Consider the following 14,036-nt stretch of genomic DNA (forward strand, 5'->3'; position numbering starts at 1 on the left):
ACCCATGTCATGTTCCATCCCTTGCCCATCATGGTTCATCATAGGACTTATTTCTGCCTTGCATATTATTTATCTGTGTATTTATTTATTGTCTGCCTCCCCAATATGGAACTGTGAGCCTTATAAGAGCTGGATTTATTTTGTTTAACTGCCATAATTCTGGGGTACTCTAGTGTCTGAACTTAAAGTTAATGAATACATGATTATATATATCTCACATGGTTTTTTTGTTGTTGATTTACATGCTATTCATATGTTTTTTTTCTCTGGGGCTTTGTGAGAACACAGTTTGAATCATTGTGATGCCTAATGTATATCTAAGGTAAGAAAGTGCTAGAATAAAGTGCTTCCTACCTCAGTTTTGACTGTGATTATTGTATACCAAAGTGTTTGGGGACAGACCCTCCCTCATATGCACAGTTACAAAGAGCCTCAGAACACATTCTGTGATTGAGACCTCTGCTTAGCCAGAGGACAGAGAGGGAAGTTTGGTAGAGGATTTTTTGGAGAGAGATGTTGCCAAGTGCACAGGATTAGAGGGGTTTACGTCCTTTACACTGAGTCTGGTGAACCACACAGGGAACTTGGAACTGGGGTCGAGGCCGATTTAGGCTTGGGGCCCAAGCACTCCGAGGCAGCAGGAGGGAGGTAGCTGTATCAGCACTGGCATTGCCCAAGCTTTCTGGGCAAGGGACATGAGAGAAGTTTCCATAGAACACACCTGAACAAATGGAAGAGATTCAGGTTGAGCCTTCTTCAATAGCATCTGCTTGAGGTAGGGCCAGAGCAGCCAGAAGTGGGAGGTGACATGGGGACTCCTTAAGGCTGTGGAAGGAGTCATGAGTGATCACTCAGTATAGAAATGCTTTTGCTTCTCTGCTAAGGTCCTCAGTGACAGGACTTTCCAAAGGCTCCCACAAGAGAAATGGTGAGCTTAATCACCTGCCAGATCCACAGGGTTCAAAGCAACCTGGCCAAGGAACAATCCAGCCTCCTGTCCTTCCTGTGTCCACAGCTTTGGCCTGGGTGCGGTTGCATCACAACGACTATTTGGGGGAACAGAGAGAGAAGAGAGACTGCCCACCTCCCTCTCTTAAAAGACAGGCAGCTTCTGAGTACAGAACTTAGTGTGGGGTTGTGGTGGCAACATCAAGGAGAAACTGACCTTTATTTAATGATTTTGCCTGGAACTTATTCCAGTTAGAGAATTGAAACAAACATTATTTTGTAATGTAAAGTGACCCCAGGACTGTCATTATGAAAAAGTGAGCAGAAAAATCATAGAATATACCAAGATTCCATCCCAAGGCAAAGAAAGATTAGTTGCATGAAATATTTCCCCTTGCTATTCTTTTAAAAAAATATGTGTCATGATATGTCACTCATCAGGCTTTTAAAAACTTCCTAGTTATATTGTTTTCTAATATTTCTGTAGACATTTAAAAAATAAATTTGCCATGGGTATTAGAACAATGTTGTAGATAGTGTTGTAGGCTGATCCGTCACAAAAAAGCCCTGTTCTCTTGCTAGAACCTTCTGTTAGAGAGGCTTGATTTTCCCTGCTTTTCTTGCAGCTCAGGGTGGCCAATGAGAGAGAAATAGAAGTCTGCTGGGAAAACTCTTGTTTTTCTGCTAAAGAAGGTAGAACTCTTTTCTGCCCTCCCCCACCTTCCTCCTGCATTAAGAACAGATGTATCAGAGCTGTACGAGCCATTTTCTGACAAGGAGAGAGAGTCTCAAAACATCACTGGGAAGCAGGTCTAGATATTGTCAAAGAATGGTGAGAAAAACAAACCCTTATCATTTTAGCTACTGCTAGTCGGGTAATCAGTTACTTGCGGTCCAAAGCATTTTGAACAGACCCCAAAACCAAACCAAACCTCGTTGAACGATGTTGGGAGTGAAGATACCATTGACTTAAATGCAGTCATCCATTCAGCTCTCAAACATCTTAGCAACATTTATTGACTATTACTTTGTACTGGGCCCTTGGGGTACAAAGAGGAATGTAAAGGCTCCCATTGCAATGAATATGGATGAATAATAGTTAATAAAAATGGGATATGTGCTTTCATACCAACAGTGACTATACAATGTACAGAGTAGATAGAATCAGCCCAGAGGACTCAGGGAGAGCTGGGACAGGTGGTCATTCTTGGATGAGGACCTAGGGATTTATCGGATGGAAAGTGATGGGAAGGGGACTGCAAGCAGGTGAGGACAATGCAGGGTACATGTGGGAACTAGGCAATGTGAAGTGATTGTATTCTGTGAATATTATAGTTTAATATTAATAGTATGGGGGCTCTGGAGTTGGACTACAGATCCTGGCTTTCCTATTGGCCCTCCCACTGTTAACTCTGGAACTATAAGAAATATGTTTAGTTTCATTTTCTTTATCTGAAAATGAAGGTTTTATGTACTTTGTGGGGTTGCTGGGAAGACCCAATGGGTTAAATCATATAAGGATTTTAGTAGGTGCCTGGCACATTGTAAGTATTCACTAAGGGTTTATTATTATTATACATATTACTATAAACTGGTCATGGAGACAGACAGTGGGGTAGTCTCCGAAGAATCTGAGAAGGTCGACCAGGGCTTAGGTGTGATGGGCCTTCTGAGTCATGCATAATAACTTGAGCTTGATCTTACAGTCACCAGGAAATTCTTGCAGGTTCTGGAGCACAGAGGTCAACAAGGACTAACTAGTTGTCAAATCCTACGGGCAATTTACCTATGTGATGCTGGGCACAACTGACTCCTTCCTTGAAGATTTTTACTTTAATCTCACAGATACCATTTTTTTTCATGGTTTTGTTGCTGTTCTAACTCTTGTCTCCTTCTAAGTCAACCTCTGTCCTGCCACCTGAGGAATTTTTATAGTGTAATTATGATCACCTGACCAGATTAAAATCTGAAAGTGGCTCCTGTGTAACTCCAGATGTAAAATAAAGAAGACTTCATGACCATATTCCTATAGACTGCTGTCAGATAATGCTCCCTGTACTTTTATATGAATCCTACCCTTTGATCCTATCATGTGGAGCTACCTGAAATTCCTCAGCTTTGTTGCCTTTTTTTTTTTTTTTGACTCCATGATATTGTAGGTTCTATTTGCGCTCCATGAGAGACTTTTTTTTCCACTTTTTTGTTTGGCTTATGATTTTTTTACTCAATTCTTAGGATTTCAGTGACCTAAAGGATGCCCACAATATCGTCAGCTTTTTATTCTCAAGCTTAACAGTCTGGTGCTGACTCATTAAACAAAGGAATAATTTGTCATTCTTTTGTCTTTATATAAGTGGTGAACATTCTCTAGAAGGGACTAATTTATTGTTTCCCTCTGATCAAAGACATGCTATTAAGTATATTCCATTTCATAAAATCATGTTTCAGGGGAAATTAACTCTCAGCCTTGAGCTATGCTTCCAAACAGCAGTCCACACGGTGAGAATGAACTAGAATAAAGGAAGCCTTTTACTATTTAAGAATTTTTACATTGGATTGGACTTGTGCTTTGGTTGTTACCCTGGGTAGAGTTTTCAGTTCCTAAGATGAGTCATTTGAGGGGCTGAGTGGGACTGGATAATTTTTATGATCTAGGAGTTATGGGGAAGCTAAGGCCCAAGCCATATGGTTCTGTCATCCAGGGAAAGGGAAAGAAAGAGGCACCAGGGCAAATTAAAACAGGACTCCTGAGAACGAATAACATTGTTTTGCGCTTTTATCTAGCTGAGTCCGGCCTGTGCAATAAAAAATTTTATTTTAGGGGCACCTGGGTGGCTCAGTGGGTTAAAACCTCTGCTTCTGGCTCAGGTCATGATCCCACGGTCCTGGCATCGAGCCCCACATCGGGTTCTCTGCTCAGCAGGGATCCTGCTTCCTCCTCCTCTCTCTCTGCCTGCCTCTCTGCCTACTTGTGATCTCTCTCTGTCAAATAAATAAAATCTTAAAAAAAAAAAAAAGAATCACACACTCCTCTGACTGAACCAGTCAGGTACCTTACTTTAAAAAAAAAAATTATTTTACTCATCTCTACAACTGATACAGGCTCAAAGGATGGTCCCATGACTCAGTTTTTTTTTTTTTTTTTAAATGGAGTCTGGACTCATTCATTCTAAAACAAGAGACTGGGGCACCTGGGTGGCTCAGTGGGTTAAGCCACTGCCTTTGGCTCGGGTCATGATCTTGGGGTCCTGGGGATCGAGTCCCACATTGGGATCTCTGCTCGGTGGGGAGCCTGCTTCCCTCTCTCTCTTTCTGCCTACTTGTGATCTTTCTCTGTCAAATAAAAAAAAAAAAATCTAAAACAAGAGACTAACGTTTTGGCTTCTTGCTGTTCTGCATTTTTATAATATGCTCCTACAAAATAAGTTAAGGCTCAGATATACATTTATTAGAATACAACATTTTTGCAAATTTTTTCTCATCTTAAATAGTGATTACAGTTCATGAGCAAAGATATTTATTGGTTTGTGCACTTTTGAAAAATTAAAGTACTCTTGTAAATATCAATAGGGTTGAGTAGCCTAAGATATTTCTTCTCAATCGAAAATTAGGCAGTTATTAGAAATACAATTTATATAGTGGTAAAAATGTTGAAAAACACTATGTACTCATAGCATTATTATAATCATATAAATGACAATGTATAGAAATGTTGTTTGTATTGAGGTGTTAGAATTATGTGTAATGTTTGAGTATCTATCTACTTTTCTTATTTTCCAGATATTTTTTCATTCCTTTTTTTCTCCTTTCCTTTAGTTCGTTCATTCCTTCCTTCCTTCCTTCCTCAGCTCAATCCTTCCTTTCCTCATGTTTATTGAACGTCTATTCTATGGTAGAACCTCTTTCAGGATCTGAGAAGCCATCAGCAAGCAGGGAAGACATCAGTTTCAACTCCGCTTCGGCTGCCGGTTGGGGAATGTGTTGGGGAGGAATGAAGTTAGAGGAGGGGCAAGAAGTAGGAGGGATGGTACTACATCCAGGTTAAAGGTGTTCATGGGCTGTAGCAGTTGCTCTGTCCCCCTTTCTTCTCATATAACCTCTTTCTGGATAACTTCATTTTCCTGTTTCACTCAGGTCTTTTCTCAAATGTCAGTTCTTAGAAAGGAGTTCTAGGACCATCTTAGTTCTTTTCCTCTCTTCTCTTGTCCTGTCCCAATTCCCTGGCCCCACTTTGGAATGGTACTTATCCCTAGTTGGCTGACATCATAGGATGAATTTAAATATTATTTGTCTATTTGTTTATTGTTGTCTTTCTTCCCTAGAATGCAAGTTTGAGATGGGGGCTTTGTTTTGTTCATTGTCATTTAGAAATGTGTCCTTCTAGGAAATAAGAGAGGTTTAAGAAATATTATCTGAATGATTAGGCAATTGACTTCTAAATTTATATCCTTATCATTGACATCTCTTTTGAGTTCCAGATTTATTTGTATTTCCTATGCAGACTAACCCTTTAATTGTATCCTGAATATATTTCGAACTCCAGATGTTCAAAGGTATTTATGATCAGTCACGTTTTGTAGCCAAATCTGCTTCACTTCTTGTGAAAATCTCCCCATTAAGAACATTTCTTTCTCTCAAGTCTTTATCTCTGCACTACCCGTTTGTCTGCCCCCTAGGAGAGAGCATTAAGGAGAGCGGGTAGACCCTGGGGCTTATCAAAGGATTTTAGATGTGGAGAATTTGTCTGTGACACTATAGCAGAGGGGTGAGAGCTCATTCTTTCTACTTGCTGGTATTTTAATGCATTTGCATGTATGGTCTTGTCTGACTGAAAAAATAAATATTTGTCCTTTCGGGTTTTCTGGCCTAACCTTATATTGACTTAGCTATTCTCTAATTGACTGTGCTTACTTGTTCCAAGTAGGAAAAGAGCTGCATGATTTACAAACTTTCCCTTTGAAATATGGTTATAGAAAGGGATGGAATAGCTGCATGGGTACTCTATTATTACTGATAACGAGTTCTGAGTAACATTTCTTTGTGGAAGAGGGGGAGAGGTGATAATTGAAAAGCAGTAATTAATATAATTTTTTGCACCAACTCTAAAATTTTAATTCTTCTCCGGGTATTTAATCAAGAAGCACCCAAGTTTACTTGTTCAGGACATAGCCTTCGAATTGTCTTAATAGAGGTTGCCCCCCGCCCGGCCCTTTTCCCAGTTTGTCTCATCTATACCTATGAGAAATAAGCCTGAGGAAAAGACTGATATTTTCTGACGCTTCATTCAGCTACCTACACTTTCAAATTACAAGGCACCGTTAGTTACTCTTGGGTGACTCCATCAACTTTTAAGACTGGTTTCAGATTTCAAGGAGGTTGCAGGTTGATGGGAAAACACAGGCTACCAACAGTAAAAGATAATGTTGCCAAAATAAGCTACCTCTATTTTAACATGTCACAGGGTATGTTCATGTTCATAATCACATATTACTGTCTTATTGGCACTCCTTCCTCTAGCATACTGAACCACTGATACTACTTTTGTGCCTAAGAGGCCACCATAAATCTTATTTGGAGATGCTTCCAGAGATTAAAAGTCTTTAGAGGCGAAGGAGACGTAGGCCCCAGGAATGTCTAGTTCTGCATTTCTCGGTACTATTGAACTCCACCAGGGAAAATACACGTCTTCCTTCAAAGTGTGTTCTGCATACACAATTAAGCGTTTCAGGTCCTCCCGGCCTCAGCGCGTTTGCAGACGCTCGCGGCGCGGGCGGGGCGGGCGGGGCGGGGCCTTTTGGGCGGGGCGGGGCTTGCAGGCTCACGCCGCTAACGGTCCAGGAGGGCGGGCGCGTGCCCGCAGACGGCGCCTCCAGGGGCCCGGGCTACCGGGAGCGCGCCGCCGCTGCAGGCCCTCGCCCCGCCCCTAAGGCCCCGGCTTCCTCTAGCCTTTCCAGCTCCGCTCTTGCGGTCGCTCCCGGGGCTGCGGCTGAGCCCGGCCGGGGCGGCGCCCGCCTGCGCCATGAGGATCCCGCGCTCGGGGCCCGCGCCGGGCCTCTCGGGGCGGCGGCGGCGGCCGTGAGTAGGCGCGGCGCGCTCGGGCGGACGCGGGCTCGAGCTCGGCGAGGACGCTCGCGATGGGGGACAGGTAACCCTGCCCGGGGCCGGGCTGAGCCCAGGGCCGCGAGGCTCCCCGCCACTGGGACTCCGGGCGGGAGGGTCCCCACGTGGCCCCCACTGAAGGTCCTTTTGCCTTTTGCACAGGTGGCTCCGGGTGACCGTCCTCCCCGGCTGCGTGGGCTGTAGGACCGTGGCCGTTCAGGCGTCCTGGACCGTGCGCGACATCAAGGAGCGCATCTTGGCCGAGACGGGCTTCCCGGTGTCGGAGCAGCGGCTGTGGCTCGGCGGCAGGGAGGTACGGCCCGCCGGGTCCCTCTCCTTAGTAGGACGACGGGCCCGCCTCTGTGCTCGGGGTTGTAGCGCATCCACTGACTGTTTATCAGTAGGCTCGAGGGGAGGGAAACTGAACGGATTTTATTCTTAGGTCGTGGATGGCAGATGCTCAGTTAATGGTTACCCTGGAAATAATGCTTTGTAAATAACATGCACAAAATCACACGGGTATTTTCTCATCATTAGTTGTAATTTTAATTGATTTACCATGTCAGCATTTGTGTCACCCTGCCCCCTGCCCGTCTTTTGATCTGAATCTTCACTTCCTGAAATTGCCATAGTTTTTCGATGGGCATTATAGTCAGAGGGTTTTAACCATTACTCAGTTTTTCTTAGTTGTGTTGTACATTTAGCTGGAATAATTTTCACCTTTAATTTTTATTAGAGGTTTCCCCTCAGTTTTGAATCATAGAAACTTAGGGCTAAAAGGATCTTCAGACTTTATTATAGTAGCTGTAAGGAATTTGAATGTATTTGAGGAATACATTCTCATTAAAACTTCTGAACTGCAAATGAATGAGATAAAAACTTTGGGAGATAGCAGTATTTCACATTGTTATATATATCCTTTAAGGTTAGTGAAAAACCTAAGTTTTCTCAAAGGAGGAATTAAATGGAAACATTTTACTGAAAATTAACTTGTTCTTTGATCCCCAAAATTTCTTCACTTTTTATATGATAAAAGATCATTTTCAGGATTTAAAAGAGATATTAACAGATATGTAAGGAACACTGAGCCATACAGAATGACATTTCAAGCATTGGGTTTGTACCCAATACAAACATTGGTGAAGTACTTGATAACCTATGATTTTTAATTCCTCAGTGTAATCTTGACCTTCTGTGTACCTGTGTCCATGCCATGGTCTCTTGACCACTTAGACACAGATTTCCAGTTAAACAGCTCTGATGTTCCTCCACAACTCAGCCCTTCTCACCAGCTCCTCAGACAGTGACTTGACAACTTTGGACAGAATTGAGGAGAAAAGCTTATCATTCTTACCTCTTTTTCTGGGTCCATCTCTGTCTCAGCCTTCCTATGTGTACTCTTCTGGTTCTGTACCCTCTTCTTTGGTTACTCCTCAGGGTCTGCTTTGTCATCTTGTCCCTTACATGTGGTCCTCCCAGGAGGCTCACTTGTGGCTCAGTCTTGCCATTAGAAGTGTTTTTAGAGGTGTCTGTGCACAATATTGATAATGGATGGTGAATGTGGCTGTGGGGCATAGAATATTTCGGACTGAGTGGGTGGGTAGGTGGGGGTCTGGTTAGGAAACATCTGTTGTCCTGAGCTGGGGAGGTTCTAGACTATGACTGACTGTAGAGGTGAATCTGGAAGGAAAGGGTATACAGGAGACTTTGTAAAAGTGTGATTATGGCTGTTTGGTACCAAATGGCTGTGCATGTGTGTATGCTTTTGTGTATGTGTGCAGTGTAATGAGGTATATGTAGAATAAGACAGAAGGTCTTGCCAAGGATGTTTATAAGCCTTGATTGAGTCAGACCCAGAAATAATGGAATTCTAAATATGTCAGGGCAGGCAGGAAACAAAAGCTGTTGAGGAGGACTCCTTGTCACTTACTGGTTTTGGTTGGTACTGGATGTAGGAAGCAGTAGACAGTCCTTGGTCTTTCTGGGTCATCTACCATCCTCTTTCTCCTTATCTCTCATTTGTTTCCCTGGACTAGAAGTGAAATTTTTAAGTTCTTCACATTACCTCCTGTCTCATGAAGAGACCGAAGCTGTTCATTATAGCTGTGTATCTTCCTGATCCTTTTTCCTCTTGTACCAAATGTGGTCGAGCCTCAAATCAAGAGGTGTGAAGTATCTCTTAATTGATGAAAATTGTCCTTTTTGTCAACCCTTGAATTTTAGAACCTCCTTGTGCCTTGACCACTGAACAAGGGAAGAAGTGTCAGGAGAGCCAGTTGTAATTAATATTGTATTGTTTGCATAGTAATTTGGAAAGAGTTATTTGGAAAGAGTTATTGTTCCATAGTAAATGAAAATGAGCATCTCTGCTCTGAGGTTTTGGAGGAAGATTGAGGCTGGCATGAACACAGATCCAGATGTACAAATCATTTTACAGTCTCTGTGTTTTAAAATATATTTATAAAGACTGAAATGGGCAACTTTTAAGATTTAATTGCCTCTGGAGATAAATAGGACCAGTGTTATTTTGCTCGGTTGGAGTGATTTTGGGTCTAGGAAGGGGAGCAGCCCAAGTAAACTCCCTTAATCTTGGCAGGCTCAGGAGAAAGCTGATAGCACTACTGGGGTCACTTATCTTTGCCACTTGATTTCTCTTCGGGAGAATCACTTCCCTGGAGATAGGTCACTGATTACAGTCTACCAAAAGCATTCACAATCAGACGTGCATAGCGGGTTACATATGTTTTTACTAACATGATTCAATTCTGTCTTCTTCCTTTTAAAGTGTCCTTTAAGATCTGCAAACTTCTTCCTGCAATAAAAGTGTTGTTCCTGCCTGCCTTTCTTCCTTCAGATGTACCTTGGCTAGTACTAAATTGAACCAGTAATCTTGGCTTATGCTTGGCTCTCTTTTAGTTATTAGTTGATTAACAATAGAATGAACAACCAAGATGACATCATCCAACTGGAGAGGGAGAACACTGTTGACAGTTTATATTTACCTCTGTGCTTCTCCTCCCCAGCCTGTGTGCCTGTCTTTTTTCCCTTACCCCTTCGTGTTTCTTACTTCGTTGCCTGTTTTTGTAGTTTTTTAAATAGTTTTATCATGAGTGTGTATGTATGTGTTTATATAAGGTATACCTGTGTACATACATGTCTATATATGTGTATATCTGTAACCTAAATAACTTGAGTGATAGACTATTTACTTTTATTGTTTATGAACTTTATAAGAAGCTTGTTATTCCATATGTAGTAACCCAGAATTAGCTTTTTTTGCTCGATATTATGTTACAAATATTTACCCAGAGTTAAGTGCAGTTTAGTTAATCCAGTTTTATTTTGCTATATGATATGCCACTGTATCAATATATAATAGAATTGGGTTGTTTCTAAAACTTTTGTGGTTAACAACACAAAATAACTACTATTCTTATCCATATGTCCTGTGCAGGGAGTTTTTTCTTTACGATTCAGTGGGAATATGTATGTGAAAGTGCTTTATGAGCTGGAAACTGTCACAGTGTACTCAGATTTTAGAAATGAGGACTAGAATGATGATACATAGAAAGTAAGGAGACCAGAGTAGAGATTATTATAAAAATCCAGAAATATAAGGAGTCTGAGCAATTGGAAATGGGAAAAGAACAAGTTAGTTCTGAGAGAAATGGGGGATGGACTTGCTGGAAACTGGAGGGTAATTGGCTGGACTGGAGGTAATTGGTGGTTTGCAGAGAGAACTTCCCCCCATGGTTCCCTCTAAAGTGAACAGGTAGAAGGTGCCACTGTTAACTGAAATACAAAGTAAAAGATGAGGGTTAAGGGTTTGGAAGGAAATCCAGTGAGGTCATTTTTGACAGGTCGAGCTTTAGGAACCTTGAAGGATATCAGTGTGGGTTGGGTGGTAGATAATTGGAAATACTGAATTTTTGATATGGTAAGTGATGCCATTCACACCCTGTTGAGTGTAAGTTACAAAGTTTGATTATTCTGGTGGGCTTTTGAGTAATGTTTTGCAGACCATTGACCTGTAAGAGGTCATTCCATAGTAGTACTTGAGTGGACCGCTGGAGAGAAGGTTGATCTGGCTTTGGCTTCTGAGCGGTACACTTTGGAAATACAAAGAGAATGATTTTGTTTATTTTAATGATCCTGATTCATCATAAAACATTTGAGTTATTTTATTTTACTTTATTTTATTTTTTCAGAAAGAGCAGTAGCATTTGAGTTATTTTAAAGCAGATCTTTATAATTATTTAAGGAAAAATCCTTTAGGTTTAAGTTAAAATCCTTTAGGTTAAGAGAAGTCCTTTAAGTTAAATAAAATTATTGACTAAATTTCTGTTTTTTGAAATATTCACTTCCTCAGAGCAACTTATTTCCTGATAAGAATGGTTCACAAGCATTATTTCTTAAGTGAAAAAAAATCGAGATAGTTCGAATGTACAGTTTTAGGAACAATACTGCTTTTCATACATTTTCTTTTCTTTTTTTCAGTTACCTGACTGGATCAAGATCGGAGATCTGACTTTCAAAAACTGTCATCTTTTTGTAAACCTTCAATCAAAAGGCTTGAAAGGGGGAGGTATTACATTGACTTTACCAGGAGCATATGCCATTTTTAGTTGCATAAAGATTATATTGTGAAAGTATATTCCATGGAATGGGTTGAGGGGGTATCCAGGCCAGAGGAAAGCAAGGGCAAATGGAGCTGGTGAATTATAAGAGTGCGTAGGGTATTAGGCCCTGTGGAGCAGAGTCCTACTGGGGCTTGGTCCTGGTGGGCACTCTGCCGAAATGATGTTGATAAATTTGTAGTGATGATTTCATTGTTTTAAGCCAGAGTTCTTTTTAAATAATTTACAGGGGTTTTTTTTGTGCATCTGGAAGTTAACCTTTCTTTCCCCATCCTCTCTATACTTGCCTGTAACCACCTCTCTAAGGCAAAGGGGTCAGTCAGTTCTAAGAATCTCTTGGTTAGGAAATGCCTAAGGCTATTTGAATGGACCGGTTCTGGGACATTGACTATGCCAATCTCAGAATAATCAGAACATCATTTGAGTCTGAGAATATTAACAATGTCATAATAGACATCACTATCTCTGGCTTATTATTTGGTGGCAAAGTACCTACAAAATGATGCCGTTTATTTCATTTGTTTTGGAAACTGGCAACAATTCCTGCCCTCACCCCTCTTGCTTTTTATTTTTTTGAATTAATTATCTCCTGTGATATGTAGTCTGTTTTTGAACGTTTTTTAAAACCTGAATTTTGTAGTTCCATTAAGTCTTGAGATTCAGTAAATTGAGTCTGCTTTGCTTTCTGCTGAATCTAATTTAGTCAGGTAGATTTTCCTACCTGAGTGCTGGCATAAAATGTATAAAGTCATAACTTATATAATTTTACTATGTCTTGGAATTAAATAACCCATTGGTAACACTTATGGGATTTTTCTTTCTAAATCATTTTTTAAATGTGTTCTCTGTTTTAGGTCGATTTGGTCAGACAACACCACCACTTGTTGACTTTCTCAAGGACATTTTAAGAAGGTATCCAGAAGGAGGACAGATTCTTAAGGTAGGGTGTTTGTTGTGTACATGTGTAAATTTACTTTGATAAAAATGAGAGACTGTGGACTCCAAGAAACAAAAATGAGGGTTTTAGAGGGGAGAGGAGTAGGGGATTGGGTTGGCCCAGAGGACACGTACTGCGTGGAGCACTGGGTGTTATACGTAAACCATGAATCATGGAGCACTACATCAAAAACTAATGACGTACTGTATGGTGACTAACATAACATAATTTAAAAAAATAATAATAAAAAATTAAAAAAAAATGAGATGGAGTAAAATGAGTTGGAAATCCTCGTAGCATTTAACTTTTAAAAAAATTTTGTCAAGATCTGAATAGCAGTATTTATTTCCCTCTGTGCCTGCAGTGCATATGCTGGATGGGATGGGTTGAAAATGGGGCCATTGTAAATACAGGAGGTTTCAGAGGCAGAGGAACCCACTAAGTTGTTTTGTGCTGTGATCAAGCACAGTGTTGCTCTAGGAACACTCTTTCTGTTGTTTTATGTCAGTATATAATGTAATCTTATAAATGTTATGTGAAACATCTTGCAGATGTTTATGAACCCACTGGTTGACCAGAGGAATGAAATAATGCAAAACCCACATTCAGGGGCCGTGAACACATTTGACCCCTGGACTGAGAGGTTTGCCTTTTAGGAGAATTTATTTCATAGTATAATGATTTTAGTTATTTGTTTCTATTTACAGTATATTCTTTTAGTTTGAATATACTCATTGAAAATCAAAAGAACCCAGAAACCTGAACAACCACACACACACAAAAAAAACAATAGTAGAAGATACAGCAAAAATTTGATTTTGTGTTTAGCCTAATCAGGAAACTCCCTAATTAATTGTAAGAAGAGATTAACTGTCAGTGCATTTTCTTTTCTTCTCGTTAATTTATTCAGTGTTTATTGCCTTTAACATCTTGGCCCTCATTATATTTTCTAGTTCGGGTGCTAAGTTTTTAGAGAGTAAGGATTAGGTGTATTTAGTTGAATTTAGTCATACTCAGGCGCCGATTAGGGGGATTGCTCCATCATTAGTGATTTTATTTTATTTTTTAATCTTTTACTTTGTTTTTATTATTTATTTATTTATTTATTTATTTATTGGCTTCGGGAGTAGAATTTACTGATTCATCCCTTACATGTAACATCCAGTGCTCATCATAACAAGTGCTCGCACTTCCTAATACCCACCACCCATTTAGCCTGTCCCCCGATCCGCTTCCCTCTATCAGCCTTGTTTGTTCTCTGTCATGAGGGGTCTTTTATGTTTGTTTCCTTTTTTTCCCTTCCAACACATTCATCTGTTTTGTTTCCTAAATTCTACATATGAGTGAAGTCATATGGTATTTGTTTTTCTTTGCCCGACTTCTTTTGCTTAGCATAAAACATTCTAGCTCCATGC

General features: G+C 40.5%; 1 protein-coding gene across 6 annotated transcripts in view; it reads left to right on the forward strand.

The window, feature by feature from the left end:
• SACS (sacsin molecular chaperone) overlaps positions 1–14,036 on the forward strand; it is a 95,970-nt gene that overhangs the window by 41,532 nt on the left and 40,402 nt on the right. For 5 of the 6 annotated variants that reach the window (XM_032314536.1, XM_032314541.1, XM_032314537.1 and 2 more), the window contains exons 3-5: positions 7,210–7,360; positions 11,545–11,632; positions 12,539–12,624. In XM_032314536.1, coding sequence (XP_032170427.1) covers positions 7,210–7,360; positions 11,545–11,632; positions 12,539–12,624 — 325 coding nt within the window. Of the gene's footprint in view, positions 1–6,771; positions 7,094–7,209; positions 7,361–11,544; positions 11,633–12,538; positions 12,625–14,036 lie in introns of those variants that run through there. The other variant, XM_032314540.1, reaches the window with a different exon arrangement.

Source organism: Mustela erminea, chromosome 15 (genome assembly GCF_009829155.1).
Source record: "Mustela erminea isolate mMusErm1 chromosome 15, mMusErm1.Pri, whole genome shotgun sequence".
Classification (NCBI taxonomy): Eukaryota; Metazoa; Chordata; class Mammalia; order Carnivora; family Mustelidae; genus Mustela; species Mustela erminea.